Source organism: Oncorhynchus tshawytscha, linkage group LG17, assembly GCF_018296145.1.
Source record: "Oncorhynchus tshawytscha isolate Ot180627B linkage group LG17, Otsh_v2.0, whole genome shotgun sequence".
NCBI lineage: Eukaryota > Metazoa > Chordata > Actinopteri > Salmoniformes > Salmonidae > Oncorhynchus > Oncorhynchus tshawytscha.
Window position 1 is genome coordinate 6,255,743 of NC_056445.1, and position 22,466 is coordinate 6,278,208.

The 22,466-nt window shown below is 41.2% G+C and overlaps 1 protein-coding gene across 1 annotated transcript in view; it reads left to right on the top strand.

Moving 5' to 3' along the window:
* Positions 1-22,466, top strand: part of il17rel (interleukin 17 receptor E-like) — a 30,458-nt gene that overhangs the window by 6,132 nt on the left and 1,860 nt on the right. Inside the window, exons 2-17 of the mRNA XM_024376823.2 lie at positions 152-179; positions 695-841; positions 2,636-2,745; positions 3,027-3,141; positions 3,766-3,810; positions 4,062-4,204; positions 6,324-6,395; positions 8,216-8,270; positions 8,380-8,543; positions 8,727-8,771; positions 8,904-8,961; positions 10,076-10,206; positions 18,779-18,838; positions 18,934-18,991; positions 20,856-21,020; positions 21,508-21,567. Coding sequence (XP_024232591.1) covers positions 152-179; positions 695-841; positions 2,636-2,745; positions 3,027-3,141; positions 3,766-3,810; positions 4,062-4,204; positions 6,324-6,395; positions 8,216-8,270; positions 8,380-8,543; positions 8,727-8,771; positions 8,904-8,961; positions 10,076-10,206; positions 18,779-18,838; positions 18,934-18,991; positions 20,856-21,020; positions 21,508-21,567 — 1,456 coding nt within the window. The remainder of the gene's footprint in view (positions 1-151; positions 180-694; positions 842-2,635; positions 2,746-3,026; positions 3,142-3,765; positions 3,811-4,061; positions 4,205-6,323; positions 6,396-8,215; positions 8,271-8,379; positions 8,544-8,726; positions 8,772-8,903; positions 8,962-10,075; positions 10,207-18,778; positions 18,839-18,933; positions 18,992-20,855; positions 21,021-21,507; positions 21,568-22,466) is intronic.

The following is a 22,466-nucleotide window of genomic DNA, read 5'->3' on the forward strand; positions in this document are numbered from 1 at the left end:
ATAGTGGCCAGCTGGGCTTGTTTTTTGTTGTTGTACTGCACAGCTGGGGTTGTGAGTACTCTGTTAAGTGTATAATGTGTATAAGTAGTATAAAGTGTATATCAAGTGCATAAATAAATATCTTACATTGTCTTTCATCTTCTCTCTGCAGGGCCTCCATTGCAAAAGTAAAACCCACTGTGAGTGCATTACAATATACCCATTACAAACAATGTTGTTATACTCTGTGTGTGTGCATGATTGTGTTGACAATGACACTATGGTAAATCTCTGATGGGTCCTGTGATCAGATATAAATTGATGTCTGAAATACATTTACAATACAAGGATAAAGTTCCAATGTTTGAGGTATGGGTGGTCTGAGTGATACAACTTTTGCAGGTTTGTTCATTGAAGCATGGACCCCCCCATACAGTACAATAGTCATAGTCCAAGTAGACTAAAATTTGATTTGATATCTATCATCTGATAAGGTAGTAGTCAGGGCTTTCGCATGAAGTATGAGTAGAGTTGACTCCTTTCTTGTCATTACATTGCTGGATGTTGGATATTGCTGTTTGTTGTATATTTGTATACATTTGTCCTGAAAGTTTAGCTATTTTGAATGTGAGTAAGATTTCCAATGAATTTATTATGGAAAAAAGCTTGAACTTGAATACATCCACTGACTTTAACCTCCTGTTTCCCCATACAGATTCCTTTGCCCCATGCAGGACCCAGAAAGCAGGCCTAAACACCAGTGTTGTCTTCCACAACGTCAGCCTGTCCACAGTGATGAGGTGTGAGGGGAAACAGAAGTGCTCTCTTCACTTTCGAGTTCACACTGCTCTTCAGCTCAGTGGTAGGTTGGGCTCTCTGTTTTGAGATTTCATGTTGAAATATTTTCTGCCTTGTTAACGTCAAGGATTTACGGGAAGTCCAAACTTCAGACGGGTCTGGACATGTACTGGCTTAAGCAGGGGGACACGTCTGGCACTGCAGGATTTGAGTCCCTGGCGGCGTAGTGTGTTACCGATGGTAGGCTTGGTTACTTTGGTCCCAGCTCTCTGCAGGTCATTCACTAGGTCCTCCCAATTGGTCTTGGCCATAGTGGAGTTTGGAGTGTGACTGTTTGAGGTTGTGGACAGGTGTCTTTTATACTGATAACAAGTTCAAACAGATGCCATTAATACAGGTAACGAGTGGAGGACAGAGGAGCCTCTTAATTAAAGAAGAAGTTACAGGTCTGTGAGAGCCAGAAATCTTGCTTGTTTGTAGGTGACCAAATACTTATTTTCCACCATAATTTGCAAATAAATTCATTAAAAATCCTACAATGTGATTTTCTGGATTTATTTTTCTAATTTTGTCTGTCATAGTTGAAGTGTCCCTATGATGAAAATTACAGACCTCTCATATTTTTAAGTGGGAGAACATGCACAATTGGTGGCTGACTAAATACTTTTTTGCCCCACTGTACATGTGCTAACGTGGGCTATTTTTAGCACTTTTCTGGGATGCTTGATTATTTTTATTGCTTACTGGGAAGCTTATCAGAAGTAGACATGCTCATGTTATTTGTGTTAGTGCTGCACACAGTGGACTTCCTACTAGGGCACACCGCCTCAGTGCTAACAGTATCACTCTGGTTCATAGGCACATGATTACCGCATACAAAGGCTGTGGGATCAGCAGAGGCATTCAGAGCAGTAAGAGGGACATCAATTAGGTTACTTACATTGTGCCTTCCAACACCGCTGGCATAATGTATATTTGCTGAAGCATTATGAAAAAAACAAAAACAAATGTAAATCATTTAGAAATTGTGCTACTAATGCACAAACACAAAAGTAATCATGTTTTTGTAGGCATATATTAATAATTATATAGTTAATATAAATAGACATGCAATCATTATTGACTGTAGCGCATAAAAAGCACCCACAAGCTACCGGTGGCTGAAAACACAATCGAACGAGTGACAAATTTCCTGGCGAAGGTGGTCCATTTAAAAAAAAAAATTCCTTCCTCCCTCGCCCCTTGCCCTGCAAGTGTATACTCGTCAGACATAGCATGTCATAGCATGTCATCAGAAGTGTCCACTTAATTTGAGAGCTGAGGGGAGAGGGTGTTTCTGTTAAGTTTTTGGAATGCAACCTATGTTGTGAAAACAGCATACCACTGAAACCAGATAGACCACAATGAACGGAGCCATAGTATGTACTTCCATAGTCAGTTCTGTACAGCTGAGAGCGAGATGGTGGCCTGAGAGGGGAAACCCCTGCGATAATATCTTATCTGGCCCTTTGATTCAGGGTCACGCTGCTTCCTGAAGCGCATGTGACATGCACGTACGCTCACACACACACACAGGTTGAAGGCAGCCAATTCAGGAAGTGCTAAAATTTAAATATGAAACATTTCTGCCATTTAAAAAGTTTTTAAATAAATAATTTCTACTTTTCAATTTATTGAGAATAACTTTATTTGATTATTGAAATGTCATATTTGTTTACTTCCTGAATTGACTGCATTCTATTTGAATTGAGCCCAACCCTGAGACACACACACACACATATACACTGTAATTACGGCACTTGTACTGACCCTGTATAGCTTGCATTCTCGTGATTTTTTTAATGCTACTTTTCCTCAGAGCACATCCATGGCATCTCCATATGCACTGTCACTGCAGGGATGATGTTGGAAATCTGTAGGCTCGTCAGCTTCCCCAGAGTAGCCAGAGAGAGACTGGAGGGACAGCAGGTACAGTAGTACACTACCACACCATGCACCCTACCACACTACAAACTACCACACACTACTACAGAGCGACTGGAGGGACAACAGGTACAGTCAGATATTTTTTGTTGTTGTGAACATTACACTTTGTTAATCAAAGCCAAGCAAAACATTTCTGTACATTAATGTGTGCTTGTGGCAACAAAAACACTTCTCTATTGATAGGAACAGATATGGATCTGGCTTAAGAACACTTGTAATGGCTGGTATGTTTATTTGTTTCTTTTCCTTCTCGCTTTCTCAAGTTGGAGGTTCAGAATGACTGCTCTGAGGTGTGGCCAGGTCAATACGTTCACGTCACTCTAAAGACAAATCCAAGCTACTGTGGAGTCACCTGGACAAGCACTTACCAAGTCCCAGGTGAGGATGAGGACCGTGATCAATGGTGAATAATAATCATACTAATAATGGATTGGATTTATATAGAGCCTTTCTACTAACTGAGGTACTCAAAGCGCTTTACATAATACGGGGGAAACTTACCTCTTCCAGCAACAATGTGTGGCACTCACGGGTGATTCACTGCAACCATCTTGTGCCAGAACGCTCACTACACATCAGCTAGCATGGTGTAGAGGTGAGGTTATATGCCAATTAGGAATGAGGGAGATGATTAGGTGGCCATAATATCAACCGATTGATTGAAATCGCCATTTCAGCATCTTGCACACACAGATTCCCAGTGGATCATGTTGGTTAAACCTGACTGTACTTTGATTATTTAAGAGCTATTGAGTTGGGTGAGTAAACTGACACTGCAGGCGTTCATAAGCAAAACTAGTTAGTCAGCAAACACTTAAATGTCATAAAACCCTCATTTCCTAACCGAAAGTCACACTACCCTGCTGAGCAAAACAGCATAGACCAGCATGATTAGCAGGGTAGTCATGCTCTTATTCAATGTGCATACACAATGATCATATGTCGAAGCATTGTTTGTTTTACAGAGAACAAACCTTAACTTGGTTTTAAACTATATTTCAGAATGTAGCAGCAGAGATCTTCGGAGTAACATTCCAGAATGCATCAGTAAGTTTGCTAGATTTTATTTCTCTATTGTTCTATAGTTCACAACAATTGAATCACTCTAGATATCCCTTAGCATGGGTTACAATGACAGACTATTTCTGCGTTCAACAAGGCTACATTTTTTGCCTTGCCAAACCCGACAACAACATACTCATTCTGCATTTCCTTGTGTACAAATCAGCCTACATATATTGGCAGTGCATCCATTTCCCTTGACTGTGTGATTACTGACTGACTGTGTCCTATGACAGCTGGGAGGCTAGCGTACACTGTGGACTCAGACAGAAAGGAGCTGGCTGTGTCTGTCTCAGACATGTTGGAGGATAAAGACTATCACCTGAGACTGTGTCACAGAAAAGACTACACCTGTAGAGACACAGGGGCCAACGCACTGGTAAGATTCCAGGAGATGGAGACCTTAAAGAGATGGACCTTAAAGAGATGGAGACCTTAAAACGTTAATGTTCAAATAGTGAGACCCTGGTTAGCCTGGAATCCATAATGTATATTTCACTATTGTTTCACTCAGTGAAATGAAAGCAGTGTGTGGATTCCAGGCTAGGCACTGATAATGTTGAGGCACTCCTCCCACTGCCAGTAAGTGTTGTAAAAGAGGTGATAGTCAACACTTTGTGCATACTCTGATAGTAACACAGGGAAGAGGAAGGTCATAGAAATGCCTCAACCAGATGGTATGAGACAGGCATCATAAATCAGTTGTGCTCTACTCGATCAGACCCTGGATTCAAATGCCATTTGAAATTAAGTACTTTACCTGGGCTTGATTGAGCTTGCCTTGCACAATGGAACCAATATACAGTTGAAATCGGACGTTTACATACACCTTAAGCCAAATACATTTAAACTCAGTTTTTCACAATTCATGACATTTTATCGTAAAAATTCCCTGTCTTAGGTCAGTTAGGATCTCCACCTTATTTTAAGAATGTGAAAATGTCAGAATAATAGTAGAGAGAATGATTTATTTCAGCTTTTGTTTCTTTCATCACATTTCCAGTGGGTCAGAAGTTTACATACACTCAATTGGTATTTGGTAGCGTTGCCTTTAAATTGTTGAACTTGGGTCAAACGTTTCAGGTAGCCTTCCACAAGCTTCCCACAATAAGTTGGGTGAATTTGAGCTTGGTGTAACTGAGTCAGGTTTTTAAGGCCTCCTTGCTCGCACACACTTTTTCAGTTCTGCCCACACATTTTCTATAGGATTGAGGTCAGGGCTTTGTGATGGTCACTCCAATAACTTGACTTTGTTGTCCTTAAGCCATTTTGCCACAACTTTGGAAGTATGCTTGGGGTCATTGTCCATTTGGAAGACCCATTTGTGACTAAGCTTTAACTTCCTGACTGATGTCTTGAGATGTTGCTTCAATATATCCACATAATTTCCCTACCTCATGATGCCATCAATTTTGTGAAGTGCACCAGTCCCTCCTGCAGCAAAGCACCCCCACAACATGATGCTGCCACCCCCGTGCTTCACGGTTGGGATGGTGTTCTTCGGCTTGCAAGCCTCCCCATTTTTCCTCCAAACATAACATTGGTCATTATGGCCAAACAGTTCTATTTTTGTTTTATCAGACCAGAGGACATTTCTCCAAAAAGTACAATCTTTGGCCCCATGTGCAGTTGCAAACCGTAGTCTGACTTTTTTTATGGCGGTTTTGGAGCAGTGGCTTCTTCCTTGCTGAGCAGCCTTTCAGGTTATGTCGATATAGGACTCGTTTTACTGTGGATATAGATAATTTTGTACCTGTTTCCTCCAGCATCTTCACAATATCCTTTGCTGTTGTTCTGGGATTGATTTGCACTTTTCGCACCAAAATATGTTCATCTCTAGGAGATAGAATGCGTCTCCTTCCTGAGCGGTATGATGGATATGTGGTCCCATGGTGTTTATACTTGCTTGTACTGTTTGTACAGATGAAGGTGGTACCTTCAGGCGTTTGGAAATTGCTCCCAAGGATGAACCAGACTTTTCGGTTCAACCAATTGTTTTTCTGAGGTCTTTGCTGATTGCTTTTGATTTTCCCATGATGTCAAGCAATGAGGCACTGAGTTTGATGGTAGGCCTTGAAATACATCCACAGGTACACCCTCCAATTGTCTCAAACGATGTCAAAAGAAGCTTCTAAAGCCATGACATAATTTTCTGGAATTTTCCAAGCTGTTTAAATGCACAGTCAACTTAGTGTATGTAAACGTCTGTCCCACTTGTGATACAGTGAATTATAAGTTAAATAATCTGTCTGGAAACAATTATTTGTAAAATTACCTGTGTCATGCACAAAGTATATGTCCTAACCGACTTACCAAAACTATAGTTTGTTTATAAGACATTTATGGAGTGGTAATGACTCCAACCTAAGTGTATGTACACTTCCAACTTCATTTGTAATAGTGGCAAATTTGCAAACCAGGCCCATCTGGCACTCCAGGTAGACTGGTATGTCAAATAATGTTTGAACCCAGGTCTGACCCTTGTTCCCTCTCCGCAGATCAGAAAGGAGGATGTGCTGAAGAATACTACTCTGCAGTATTCTACACCGTTGCCCTGTCTCTGCATCGAGGTAAAGATTTTTAACTGATCATTATCTAGTTAGGTCAATCTTTATCTTCTTGTTAGATAATTTTGTTTGACCTTTATGTAATCAAATGTCTATGACGATCTGGACTGTATTGTGGAAATTGTGGTGTTACAGTGCATTCGAAAGACCCCTGGACTTTTTTCACATTTTGTTACTTTACAGCCTTATTCTAAAATGGATTACATTGATGTTTTCCCTCATCCATCTAGACACAATACCCCATCATGACAAAGCAAAAAAAGGTTTTTTTTTTCTTTAAACTTCAAAAATATGACATCTAAACAAGTATCCAGACCTTTTACTCAGTACTTTGTTGAAGCACGTTTGGCAGCGATTACAGCCTCGAGTCTTCTTGGGTATGATGCTAATAGCTTGGCACACCTGTATTTGGGGAGTTTCTCCCAATCTTCTCTGCAGATAATCTCAAGCTCTGTCAGGTTGGATGGGGAGCGTTGCTTCACAGCTATTTTCAGGTCTCTCAAGAGATGTTAGATCAGCTTCAAGTCCGGGCTCTGGCTGGGCCACTCAAAGACATTAAGAGACTTGTCCCGAAGCCACTCCTGCATTGCCTTGGCCTTGTGCTTAGGGTCTTTGTCCTGTTGGAAGGTTAACCTTCGCCCGTTTGAGGTCCTGAGCAAGTTTTCATCAAGGATCTTGCAGTACTCTGCTCTGCTCATCTTTCCCTCGATCCTGACTAGTCTCAAAGTCCTTGTTGCTGAAAAACATCCCCACAGCATGATGCTGCAACCACCATGCTTCACCGTAGGGATGGTGAAGATGTGACGCTTGGCATTCAGGCCAAAGAGTTCAATCTTGGTTTCATTAGACCAGAGAATCATGTTTCTCATGGTGATGAGTCTTTGGTGCCTTTTGGAAAACTTCAAGTGGGCCCTTCATGTGCTTTTTCTTCTGGCCACTCTACCATAAAGGCCTGATTGGTGGAGTGCTGCAGAGATTGTTGTCCTTCTGAAAGGTTTTCCCATCTCCACAGAGGCTCTGTCAGAGTGACCATCAGGTTCTTGGTCACCTCCCTAACCAAGGACCTTCTCCCCCGACTGCTCAGTTTGGCTGAGCAGCCAGCTCTAGGAAGAGTCTTGGTGGTTCCAAACGTCTTACATTTAAGAATGATGGAGGCCACTGTGTTCTCGGGGACCTTCAATGCTGCAGAACATTTTTTTATACCTTTCCCCAGATCTGTGCCTCGACACAATCCTGTCTCGGAGCTCTACGGCCATTTCCTTCGACCTCATGCCTTGGTTTTTAATCTGACATGGACTGTCAACTGTGGGACCTTTTATAGACAGGTGTGTGCCTTTCCAAATCATGTCCAATCAATTGAATTTACCAAAGGTGGACTCCAATCAAGTTGTAGAAACATCTCAAGGACAATTTTTAAAATGAAACCCACACTACACTGGGCCAATTGTGCGCCTCACTATGGGACTCCCAATCACGGCCGGATGTGATGCAGCCTGGATTCGAACCAGGGACTGCAGTAACACCTTATGCACTGAGATGCACTGCGCCACTCAGGAGCATGATCAATGGAAACAGGATGCGCCTGAGCTCAATTTCGAGTCTCATAGCAAAGGGTCGGAGTACTTATTCGAATAAGTTAATATTTTTTATACATTTGCAAACGTTTCTATAAACCTGTTTACGCTTTGTCATTATGGGGTATTGTGTGTAGATTGATGATGTTTTATTTAATACATTTTATAATAAGGCTGTAACGTAACAATGTGGAAAAAGTCAAGGGGTCTGAACACTTTCTGAATGCACTGTATATATTTATCCCACAGGGCTGGTCTGCCACCTCTGATGCACCCAGAGTTCAAGTCTTTCCCTTCAGAGACAGTGAGTGTCCTTCAATTTCTGTTACACTGCATGTTTTATTAATTGGTTGATTGCGAAATTTGCAAGATTGTCAGTGCATTGCTTTTGACCGCGTCTCTTTTCTCCAAAGATCTGGAGGAGTTGTGGTCCGGCATTAACTTTGACCCGGTGGAGGAGTTGTTGTCATGGGAACCGGTGTGTCCTGTTGTTGCGGTGATCTCACTGTGCCAAAAACAAGGGTACGATGAGTGTGACGATCTGGCTGGTTCATCACAGACCCTCAACAGGGAGAAGGTTAGGTGCCTCTATCAATCAGCCTCACATCTGTACCTCTGAACTCCTTCACAGTTAAAGGGCTGTTTCAAAGACAAAAGACTGATATGACATAGAAACAGTCAGGCACCAAGGCTATATCACCAGATGACTGTTTTACAATAACTATTATAGATTCAAGTCCTCATTTAACTTTCCTTTCAGATAACATTCTCCACAGTGGATCCACACCCACAGCTTTGCATGAAGGTGAGACACCACCTTCGCCTGTATTCAACGACTGAATGCACTTACTATCTGAACTTTCCTGTACATATCCCCTTTGAGTGTGCAGAACAAATTCATCTAACAAATGCATGCTCCTGGCTGTTTTATGTACAGTTTACCACAGACTCTGGATCCTGGATCCGGTGCCCCTTTGCAGATGGGAATTTCCAAGGTAATAGCTCTCTGTAAATAGTGTGCCTATAATTATCATGAGTGATCCGTCTGAAGTCGTGAATGACGGACTTTTAAGTGGAAACGGGTACCACAGTTTGTACATCAAACCCATAACACCCAAGGATAAGAAACCACCCACACTCTAGTATCAGTCTTTACACTAATGCAATATTATGGCACACCTGGATTCAAATAGCATTTTTTGAACTTGTCTGACACAATGGACCAATGGAATAGTACCAGAAGTGCAAACCCCAGCCATATGGCACTCCAGGCATGCTGCATCAAACTCTCAAATGTTTTTGAAAGAAAACAAATATTATTTGAACCCAGGTCCGTTATCTAGTATTACCAATATATATATATATAATTTTTTCCCATAGGGATTTTAGAAACTTAAAATAAGGGCTGCGTTTCGTTTAGGCTTACCCTGGTGTGATGTTTGATAACCGTGTAAATCTCTCTGGGAGAAGGTGACTTTTTTCAGTATATTGCCTGTATTGACCATTAAACCCCCCCCCCTCCCTCCTCAAATTGAAATGCTCATTTGCTATCATAATGAACTACAAATGCCATGATGATCTGGACGAGCCTGCCGAATTGAGGCAAAGATAAGAATCTCTCGATGAACTATTTAATGTTAGCTAAATGTAGTAATGAATAAATAGGGTACATTTATTTAAATGGACAATTCTGTGAACAGTCTTGTGCAAGTTTTAAATTGACAATTGAAGTAAAGGTATCGGCCAGAGATGACGTGCAGGAGCTTGCAGGGATTTGTAGTTTTGCATGATGTCTACTTTGACGCTAATTACTATTTTCAAGTCTGAGTAAATCGAGTCGAATATATTGATAAAAGTCACCTTGTCCGAGAGAGATTTACATGGTTATCAATACGCCACGCCAGGGTAAGTCTACATGAGGCACAGGCCTTATTTTAAGTGTTTCTAAAAATCCCCTATGGGAGAAATGAATGGTGGAAAAACTATTGAAAGTTTCCCTGTTTGACCACTAGGTTTTATGGGTATTATGACACCTCCACTGTGGGGCTCTATACTGCAGGTGATCATACAGTAAGTAATGTTGAATGATGATATTGCCTTGCTCTCCAGCTTGGGACCTGGGTGTCGACCAGCTGGGGCTGGTTTTAACGTCACGGGTCAGAGCACCCCTCTCTCTTCATGTGTGTGTGAAGACGGGGACCTCTGCATGCCACCCAGAACACACACTCCCTGTACATGTGGTAAATACATGTCTATCTGCACCTAATTCTTATCATAGGCAACAGTAATTATTATTTAAAAAAATAAGGGTGTTTGCTTACTATGAAGTCTGCTGTATCAAGGAGCTGTGTTGACTGTACGACTTCCCTAATAACCAACCCAAAATCATTGCTCAACATAAAGGGAACGAACAAACGAGTCACTGACAACCAAAACTAAACCAGGTGGGGTTTTAAAATAGGTTCTGAAAGGCATCAATGGGGGTGCCTACGGAGTGCTGGCCAAGCTAGAGTAGGGTCTTAACACCCACCATGGATGCCCATTAGAGTTGCCTGATACAGTCAAACTAAAAGAATAGAACCCCCACCACCTTAAGTTGAGAGGAGGAAGGGGGTAGGAAAGAGAAGGAGAGGTGGGGGGAGTGGGAGGGAGAAGGGAGAGGGAGGGGTTAGGAAAGAGGGAGACAGGGAAGTTTCTCTACCATTTAACCTTCTTCTGAACACCTCCAAAACAAAAATCATGTGGTTTGGTAAGAAGAATGCTCCTCTTCCGACAGGTGTTATTACTACCTCTGAGGGTTTAGAGCTTGAGGTAATCACCGCATACACGTTCTTGGGAGTATGGCTAGACGGTACACTGTCCTTCTCTCAGCACATATCAAAGCTGCAGGCTAAAGTTAAATCTAGACTTGATTTCCTCTATCGTAATCGCTCCCGTTTCACCCCAGCTGCCAAACTACACTGATTCAGATGACCATCCTACTCATGCTAGATTATAGAGACAATTTATATATCGGCAGGTAAGGGTGCTCTCGAGTGGCTAGATGTTCTTTACCATTCGGCCATCAGATTTTCCACCAATGCTCCTTATAGGACACATCACTGCACTCTATACTCCTCTGTAAACTGGTCATCTCGGTATACCCATCGCAAGACCCACTGGTTGATGCTTATTTATAAAACCCTCTTAGGCCTCACTCCCCCCTATCTGAGATACCTACTGCAGCCCTCATCCTCCACATACAACACCCGTCTTTCTAGTCATAGACTTTTGAGAGTTAAAGTGCAGCCTAGCTCTTCCAACATCTCTCATGCCAACTGGAGCATTGGCTCTGCAGCTCTTAAATATCACCTGTGCCAGCACAGGTGAAACTTAACGAAGCGACAGGTGCAACACATCCTGACCACCGAGGATGACTCCAATCAGCGTGCATGATCAACTTAAAGGGGAACTACACCCGCTGATTTGGCCTCGTTTTTTGGCTTGCTCCTGAAGAAATACTGGCGGGCCATGACAGGCCATGCAAAACTAATTTGCTCCGTACCACCACAAAGACACACCCATCTGTCAGAACCTTGCCCACAGCTGTTTCCCCCCACTCAATCACAACAAAGAAACATCTTGCAGGTTGAGTTCAATAACTACAGGCAGATGTACAGTATGGTGAGATTCTGGAGGAAGCTTGAATAGGTCAGTACCCTACAGAACAATATGAGAAGAATGAAATTGCTGAATTTGTGTAGATATTCTAAACTACATGTTTTGACAACATTCAGGTCCATGTAGAATAAACAACCCTTTCCATAATACAATAGCATCAGTGTTCTGCTAATGTAACAATGTGCACCTTTCATGTCATTCCCAGCTGGTACAGATACTGTGCCTATCAGCATTTTGTCTGGTGGTAAATGGGGTTACCTTGTCAAACTTGTCAGAGTGGTCATATCTTCCTGTGTGGTGTCCCGTATACACCAGGAGTTCACTGATCCTGCTGGAGAATACACAGGGTTTCTCCCTCCCCATGTTGACTGATACATTCAAATCAATAATAAAAAAAGACAATACAGGTAAAACTTGTCTTGTAAAATGTTCATGCCGAGTGCCAGGTCTCTCTCCATTCAGATACATCGGTATCAAGCCAGTTTGTCAGTCTGGACTTCCTCTTCAATGTCTCCATAGTCACTCTTCTATTACCAATGGCAGTGAGGATAGGTGATACTGTATCTGACACACAAACAGGTACTATGTTTGAATACGTCAAGTGACTGAGGCTGCCGTCTGGCAAAATCATATCCAGTCCATCTGTAGAAATAGGCAGAGTTGAGGCAGAGTTGACACCTGGAATGAAAAGGGTGTTGCTATTACAATACCTTTGTGCTGTACTGTATTATCGGTAATCACCTCGTGGTGGATGTGTTGAGTGCCAGGTCTCTCTGAATCTCATGCATCTGTCAACACATACACACAGTCCCTGTTCTGATAAGACCTATCTCTAACTATGGCAGTTAGAGATAGTATATGTTTGTGTCAGATATGAACTATGTTGAAGTCAGACTAAACCTACCAAATTCTGATTTCCCGATCAATGGTGAGTGAGGCAAGAGGTGAGGTCTTTGCCAGAGCCCCACTGATGGGCAAAGCAACATAGATCAGCTCCTGACCCTTCATCAAAGATACTGGTCGGTCACACACACACATGTAGTGGGTTATGATTAGCCTGGTGAAACCAACCTGATCGCTCCATTCCACCTTTTTTTACACTTCAGATATAATTAAAAGCTAAATTGAATGGTGGCCACAGGCTAGGTTATGCCCTGGACATTCTAAGAAGTAAAAAATAAGCAATAAATAATGTCAGTTTACATAAATTATGTTTCACAGTTGGGTTATCAAATGTATCAAAGTAATGAAGTGGGTCATTTTGTAAAAATGATGAGCCTGTGAAAACTGTAGCAGGCAATCGTATGAGGTGGTATTGACTGGGAGGGCCTGGGACAGTGTGATGTAATAGACAGCCAAGTGGTCAATTGCATTTTGTTCTAAAGAAAGGACAAAACCTTTTGCTGATGCACTTGAAAATCGAAATTACTTTTATTCTGAGGTCTGGAACGCCGTTTGGATCTTTCAGCGTCAAAAAAGTTACACGTCAAATCACAGTTTGACGCGTCAAATACGCTTGTTGACCAATCAGGACCTGAATATGACTGCATGTCACATAATTTAACACGTTCATACATTTTTTTTTACATAGTTATTACACATTGATTACACTATCACTCATATTTCACATGTCACAACGATTCACCGATACGTATGCCATGATGCTGGTAAAGTTTTGTCTCGCGCAGCTTCCAAAGGAGCGCAGACACACTTCCCCAAGCTCTGGACAGTGCTGGTCATAAAAAAGCTAGCTAGCTGAAGGATGTAAACAATGTTATTTCCCAAAAACATAGCAAAACAACTATCTGTTTCAGTAGCTATAGTTAGCTAACTAACTACCTAGCTAGGTGTCATCATCTAAAATACTTCTAATTTACAAGATATTTCTTATTTGATTATTGGTGGTCGGACCCACCTATGTGAAGCTAGGCACAATAAGGAATAGCCACAATAATGGAATTTGCAGTTTGCGTGTCATTGACAGTGATGCAAATGAATACACATAGTGGAATTATGCCATAATTGAATAGATCATGCAAAACGAGGTTGGAATGTTGTTATATAAATTCAACAAAAGACAATAATTTGTTAATTTGAGAAAAATCTGTTGAAATCACACTGGACGTATTAGACTTTAGAATTGCATTGGGGTCATACTTATTTCACTGTACAGCCATACCTATGGATTGTGGATCAATGAGATGGGGTATGAGTCTACTCAGTGACACCCAGGGAATATTATTGTCGTAGCTCTTACTGCAGGACTCTAAAACCACTGAATTGAGCCACATTTATTCTACCAGTCAACATACTATGTGTATTGAACACTATTCCAGAGGAAAAATAATACAATGTGGATGTTTTAGAGTGACAACTCTGAAGACGACGTTGGGAAAAAAGCTAGCTAGTTATTTTCATGAACTGGAGTTCAACAACAAGTGGCTATCTAGCTAATACTTACTCACATGGATTCCTAAACCATTGCTAAAAATATTGAAAATGACTGCAGTTTCTACTGGTCATTGTTTTCAGGCTGGTTGCATTGGTGCTAGCTAGGTACAAAGCTAAAGATTGCTAGCTACCGCAGAAGTTGCTAATAACATCCGTACCAAAGATATTTGCAAACATTTTTGATCCTGCTCAATTGATCCTGATCTTATTTCAAATGCTCACACAGACTTTTTCCCAGTCGGTCGAACAAATAATGACTTCTTACCAACACGGTATTGTAAACACATTTTTCGTGGCCGGTTGTGCTTGTTTCCAGACTTTTCTTTGACAGTGCTACTGATCGTAGTGGTGGAGCTTGGCTTGCACGGGAAAAATTCAGCAGTTATTTGGCCTGTCAAATGAAAAGCTTATTTAACATGTCAGATAGTGTTATTTGACATGTATTGTCTTTTTGACACTCAAAGACCCAAACGGCATTCCATAGAAAAGCTGTGAAAATAGCAAGTGAACAGTGAATGAATTTTTTTTTGGGGGGGAGGTCACTAAACCACACTGCTAGACATCGTATGATACATTTGCACTTTCTGGTAGGTCCCAGCATCCGTTCATAACCAGGGGATCAGTCTGGCACCCAACTGTGCACATTGTCAAACAGAAAAACAGTGTCAACAATTGTCATCATGCCTCAATTATAAAACATACTGTATGTAGCTTGAGCAATAATGTAATCTCGTTTGGCAGCTAATTCCATGCTTGACAGATGTAAAAGTAGAGACTGCATTTGAGGAACAATGGGAAAGTGATTCGGAAAGTTGATAAACTTGTAAATTCACTTTTGAGAAAATGGCCTTTGAATGTTTTGGTACCTGGGAAGCTCTCCTTTGTCTACACCCATTCAGCATTGTTCACACCCTCTTAAGCCAGCTCCACCCATCTCTTTAAGGATTCACATGTGAGGCCATGCGCTAAACCGTGAGTAGTGTAGTAAAGATTAAGACTAAAAGTAGCAGCCTACAATAAGGAAAAATTACAGGTAAACAAAGTGTCCAGATAAAAATATTTTATAAATGTTAGATTATGCTTACCCAGACACACCAAATTGATGGGTCATGTGAAAGAAATGCTCTATCCCCAGCCAGATATTGCCAAGTGGATGGGTCTCCACAGAAGGTGTAAATGGTACAGCCAAAGGGTTACTTGCATAGTAGCAATATTATAAATAGTGTAAATATAAGTATGTACATGAACAATAAAAATATCAGTGATAGAGGAGGTAGTTATATGCATACAATCAGGGGTAAAGTGACTGAGCTGCAGGATAAATAAAACAAATAGTTGGAGCAATGAGTGGCGTGTGTGTTAGGAGAGAATCATTTGAATAGAGGCACCACAGATAGTGCTGATGACTGGTCTGTCCGAACCACGCATGAACAAGGGAAGCTATATTCGGAGAGCCTGTTTCTGTCCTGCCCTTGACTTTGGTGCAGGGGATGTGATGTCCATAGCCTGTTCGTCGCAAAACTCCCTGATCTTCTCAAAAACATACGTTTGTCTAGCTGTGTCCAGTCCAGATGGTGGTTGTACAGGCAGGCCATCTATGGGAGGAAGGATGTCAGCGTTGCGCAGCAGCTGAAACCTGGTCCCGATAGTCTGAACGCTCCTTGGCGACAACAACACCAGGCTCAAGAGCATCGAAGCTGTAAAACAGGAAATAAAAAAAATTAAGACATTATAACCTTGCACTACATCAATTCACCTCCCAAGTTTAGATAAGAAGAATAACCTCATACAATGCACTGAAAATTATATTCACCTGAAGTGCTGGCACTGCTTGAACTGTGGCAGCGGCCTGAAGTACGGAGACAGGTATTGTTGCCAGCCATAGCTTTCCACCAGCACCGTACCATCCTCCAGTCCAACCAGCTGTGGGATGTTGACCCATCACAGTGCTGTCCTTCACAACACCAGCAATCTCAGACAAAGTGTTCACTCTGGTCTTTCTGAAGCGCTGCTTCATGAGGCCGAAGCACCAGTCGGGGGCAAACTTGGTGTTGCCTGCGATCAGGAAGTGAAGGTCCAGACTGTGGTGGAGCTTGTGAATGATCCAACCAGGCACAATACCAGAGTTCTTGTTTTGGCCACTGCAGTTATCACAATTCAGGTCCACATGTGTTTCCCCGACTCCGTAGTTGGTGAAGAAATGGTGCAGTAGTTGATGTAGTTGATGACTGCGCTGCTGCCTTTGCTGGATGACATGCCTTCATCAATCACGTAGTTGACTTGTTGTGACACCAAACAAGCCACACTTACGAGGAGTTAAAAAGTAGATGGGACCTGGCTGCATGGGGTCAGAAGGATAGTGCACATGCAAACAACAAAATAACATTAAGATAAGTTAATGAAAAGAAAATGTGACATAATGCCTCATTATTAGGTAAGTTTCACTTACCTACAAATGTGCAGAGCAGCAGCACTGCATACAGAAACATCATCTTGGAAAGTTCAAAATAAAAAAAGTTAAAATGATAACACACTACACATAACTCTGGAAAATACAGAAGTAATGTGAGATCAATAAAAGTAGTGCCAATCATGTTGGAGGTCAATGAAATAATCAAAACGTGTTGCCATCGATTCCTAAACAATGAACCATAATCCCAGTCCATTGAGTATTGCAATAAAAACCGATTGTCATAGCTATCTTAACGTTAACCAAATAGGTTCAATGTTAGCTAGTCAACAATATGCTTTAACTTGCAATGAAAACAACATTCTGTCGAAAGAAAAGTATAATATCTGAAACTGTAGCTAGACTCTTACCAGTATACATGGGTGAATTTTAAGGCAGAAACCCCTTTCATTAAATAAGATGTCCTGTGTCGTTTCCGTTGCTTGGCTCTTTGCTGTGTCAAGTCACTCTGGTTCACAATGACCGTGTATAATGCCATAATAATCATCTTAAGCTTCAGCCCCCACCCAAACTCTGACCAATTCACTCGCCCTAGCAGCGCTGGTTAGGCTGTTTTCATCCCAGCTAGCAATGAGGAATCGGCCCAGAAGCGGGTGTCGGACTCGGGCCGGAATCAAAATGAATGACTGCCCAGAATTGGCCTAAGTACAGTGGCTTGCGAAAGTATTCACCTCCCTTCACATTTTTCCTATTTTGTTGCCTTACAACCTGGAATTAAAATAGATATTTTTTGGAAAATTACTGAGGATAATAGCAGATGATTTTGCTACTCCTATTTGCCACATATTCAATTTAAGCCTACTAGAGAGCGTGTGCCCTCAGGCCCGGAGGGAAGCTAAATTCATTCCGCAACCTAAGAATAGTAAAGCCCCATTTACTGGCTCAAATAGCTGACCAATCAGCCTGTTACCAACCCTTAATAAACTTCTGGAAAAAGTTGTGTTCGACCAGATACAATGCTATTTGACAGTAAACAAATTGACAACAGAATTTCAGCATGCTTATAGGGAAGGACAATCAACAAGCACAGCACTTACACACATGACTGATGATTGGCTAAGATAAATTGATGATAACATGATTGTGGGGGCTGTCTTGGTAGACTTCAGTGCAGCTTTTGACATTATTGATCATAGTCTGCTGCTGGAAAAACGTATGTGTTATAGCTTTACACCCCCTGCTATAATGTGGATAAAGAGTTACTTGTCTAACAGAACACAGGGGGTGTTCTTTAATGGAAGCCTATCAAATATAATCCAGTTAGAATCAGGAATTCTCCAGGGTAGCTGTTTAGGCCCCTTGCTTTTTTCAATGTAACTAACGACATGCCACTGACTTTGAGTAAAGCCAGAGTTTCTATGTATGCGGATGACTCAACACTATCCACGTCAGCTACTACAGCGACTGAAATGACTGCAACACTCAACAAAGAGCTGAAGTTAGTTTCAGAGTGGGTGGCAAGGAATACGTTGGTCCTAAATATTTCTAAAGTGCTCCCACAAAAAGAAAGCTTTTCCTGTGTAATTTTTCTGTTTCAATTTAGGACACAGAGACAGTGGCTGTGTCCGAATACCCATACTAGCGTACTACATACTTAAACTGCATACTCTTTACTCATCGTTGCATACTATTTAGCATGTACCTTTTAGTAAAAATTATGCAGTATGCCACAGCCGCAACGCAATAGCAGCTCCTGATTGGCTCAGTAGGAGGGGTGGGGCCGATTTTTCCAAATTCAACAGACATGCATCGCATTAACCAGCATGATAATAGCTCATTTCCAATTTGATGAATGTGTACGAATACATGGGTGTAATCATTCGAAAGTGGTCCCTGCAGCGTAGGCTCAAACCGGTGTGATTAAAACACTTCATTAGAAAGTCGAGTTATGATTGTCAGCGTTTGAGTAGGCCACACTTTTTTCACAGTAACATTTTGCACAAGCAGTCTTTATAATGTTATGTCCTCACTGTGACCTTTCGGTTACTGGCCCAATGTTCTTAACCGCTAGTCTACTACTGTGAAGAACTGACAAACACAATACCAGGTAGTACATGAAAGATACTCGAGAGAGAGAGAGGGAGGGGACACACCTGAACAGAAGTACAACAGAAGCCGTAAGGGAATCTGTTTCTTCTTCTAATGCTAACTGACATGTTTTTGTATTCTGTTTCCTTTTACAGGAGAGTGTTTTGAAGTATACTAAAATGTTTTATGTCTTCCTTTTGCAGGAGAAATCTGCTAATCTCAACCTGACTGTGGACGTATGCCTACCAAACACCTGTGTCCAGGTAAGATGAATACTGTCCATGTAAATGTTTTTTACATGTATAGATTTCACAGGCATTTTGATATTGATTGATAGATGCATATTCTATTTCGACAGGTGAAGAGGCTTAACGTCAAGTATGCTGTCACCATCCTTCATTGCCATATACGATGCTGTGAGTGTTGTGTGACTTTTTGACCTATTGTACAGGGGTTTTTAAGAAGAAGTGAGCTCATTTAAAACTCTTGAGTTCAGCCTTGTGACCATTCAGTCTCGAGTGACCGACTGGGTTCCTACAGGGTCTCCGACAAGACCGTGTTAGCCCACAAAACCATGTTAGCCCATTGAGCTAAAGCCAAGGTATTGGCAATGGTAACTAACGCAAGTAGTCAGGAAATCTAGTAAGCCTCAGGCAAGGTTACCCATCACGCTTGTGTGGTTCACCTTACCCCTTTCATTACATTAACTCATTCAAAATTCTCAAGAAGGCAGGTATTCTCTTATTCAGCTACATTCCACCTTCTTTAAACTGTAATCCTGGCATGCACACCTTGCCTTGGCCCTTATCTGACACAAACACTGTTGACTTCACAGCTTAAGTATATTTTGTTTGAGGCTGTGTGTGTGTGTGTTGAACGACACTGAACATGCTAAATGTACAGTGCCTTCAGAAAGTATTCATACCCTTTGACTTATTCCCCATTTTGTTGTTACATCCTGAATTCAATGGATTACAACAAACAAACAAAAACTCACTAATCTACACACAATACCCCATAATGGGAAAGAGAAAACCTGTTTTTTGACATTTCTGCAAAGTTATTGAAAATGAATTGCAGAAAAATATAATTTATACAAGAATCACCAACCCTGAGCCAATACATGTTAGAATCGCATGTGGCAGTGATTACAGCTGTGAGGGTTTCTGGGTAAGTCTCTAAGAGTTTTGAACACCTGGATTGTACAATATCTGCAGACTGAACCAGGTTTTTATCTAGGAATTTGCCTGCGGTTAGCTCTATTTCATTTATTTTCATCGTAAAAATCTCCCTAGTCCATGCTGATGACAAGCATACACATAACATGAAAGAGCCACCACCATGCTTGAAAATATGAAGAGTGGTACTCAGTAATATGTAGATTGGATTTGCCCCTCACATAATTATTTGTGTTCAGGACATAAAGTTTATTTCTTTACCACATTTTTTGCAATTTTACTTTGGTGTTTTTGCAAACAGGATGCATGTTTTGGAATATTTGTATGCTGTACAAGCTTCCTTATTTTCACTGTCATTTAGGTTAGTATTGTGGAGTAACTACAATGTCGTTGATCCATCCTCAGTTTTCTACTCTCACAGCCATTAAACTGTTTTAAAGTCACTATTGGACTCATGGTGAAATCCCTGAGGAGTTTCCTTCCTCTCTGTCCAAAGTGTAATGAATAACTTCACCAAGTTCATGTTTAACACTGTGAAAGTTATTATCTGACTTGCTAAGCACATTTTTGCTTCCCATAATAAAGGGGTTGAATACTTATTGACTCAAGATATTCCACCTTTTAATTTGTCATTTAATTTGTAAAAAAGTTGAAAAACATAATTCCACTGACATTATGGGGTATTGTGTGTAGGCCAGTGACACACAATCTAAATGTAATCCATTTTGAATTCAGGCTGTAACATGTGGAAAAAGTCAATGCTTCCAGTCTATTTAACGGGCTTTATGGACAGGGCTCAGGAAACACTGCTAACATGATGGAATTCTTCATACCAACAAAAAATATTTATTTTCAACACATTCACGAACCACTCAGGTTTCAAACAGAAAATAGGTTGTATTAGGAAATATTACACAGAAAGATATAAAGATACAAACATCCTATGGCTTTGAAAAGGTGCTTGAAGTCAAAGTGTACGACCACTGTTTATATAAAACACACTGAAGTATACATTGAAGAGTCCTCCTTTTTTTTTGTCTGAAATCCACCATGCAAAGAGCTTTGATTCTGACTGCTGTTTCTCTCTCTTTGCTTTTCAAAGTGGACCTAGCGGATGCCCGTGGCCGTGCCCATGCCCCTGCAATGGTTGGGCAAACTCCGGCCTTGCAAGGCTACTTGGAGCTGATCTGGGTAGTGGTGCCAGCTGTGGCCTGTCTCACTGCTGCTGTCATAGTGGCAGCTCTAGTCATCAAAGCCCTAATAACTGGTATGTATCCACCTCTCCCTAACTGAGTGAATGATAACTACCCCTTTCACAGTCATCTAAAGCAGAGCCAAGATGTTCTGCACTGGCCTGGTTAGGCAGCATCAATCGTAGTTGCTGGAACTGTGCTGAAAATAATCAATTCGAGCTAGCACAGTGCACTAATGTCCCAGGTTTAAATGGGGTGCTGACTGATTGTGTACACGGTCTGTCTGTCTGTCTGTCTGTCTGTCTGTCTGTCTGTCTGTCTGTCTGTCTGTCTGTCTGTCTGTCTGTCTGTCTGTCTGTCTGTCTGTCTGTCTGTCTGTCTGTCTGTCTGTCTGTCTGTCTGTCTGTCTGTCTGTCTGTCTGTCTGTCTGTCTGTCTGTCTGTCTGTCTGTCTGTCTGTCTGTCTGTCTGTCTGTCTGTCTGTCTATCTATCTATCTATCTATCTATCTATCTATCTATCTATCTATCTATCTATCTATCTATCTATCTATCTATCTACAGTTCACCAGAGGAGGCACAGAAAAGGACGGCATGGGGTCTGTACATTGAAACAACAAACAGGTAAGACCATTCTACCGTGCATCCACTAACCATAGCCCCAACTCTAGCTTTATGTCCACATACCGGTTCAACCCACATGAAAAAATACAGTAGTATACTATGGTATGAATACTTTAGTATTCACTGTAGTGTTTTTTTAGACTCTACTGTAGTATTCACTGCAGTATTTACTGTAGTATTTACTGTTAACTATTGTATAAATACTGTAGTAAAAAAATGGTATTATATACTATAGTAATGTCGTGTTTTTGCAGACTAGTGGGGAGAACGCCTCAATCTGGTCCAATTCATTCCCCCCCCCCCTGCCTTCTAATAATTTGGCCAGATAAAAAACATTGACGGAGCATTTCACAATCTGACATAATGGTAGCCTACCATTTGAGATTTACAATGTAGATTTTTTTCTTTCTTCCCTGGTTCTAGGCCAATTTAGAAGCATTTTGCATGAAAAGCCATTTGGAAGCCAAATGTGCCAGCTCACAGAAATTAATTTGTAATGCCCACAACTACTAAAAGAGCACATTTTCCACAATCTGTAGGTAGGATTGAGGTCAGATCCAATAGATCAGAGCTTCTACTATATTCTATAAGCTGTAGGGAACAGGGGGTCTATACTTGGCATGTAGGTTTCTCACTCATGGGTGGCACAAATTGCGATATGGGGAGGGGAATAGGTATATGCAAATTAAATAGTATTTACTATAGTATTCTTCAGTATACTACAACATTCTACTATATTTTATAAGTACTACACGTGATTTAAGGATACTACAGTGTGTAGTATAGTATTTTACAGTATACTTTAGTTTACTATAGAATTACATAGTATGTACTGTAGGATTCTGTAGTAAACTAGTATTTTTTCATGTAGGAACTATTACCTTAGCCTCAAACAAAAC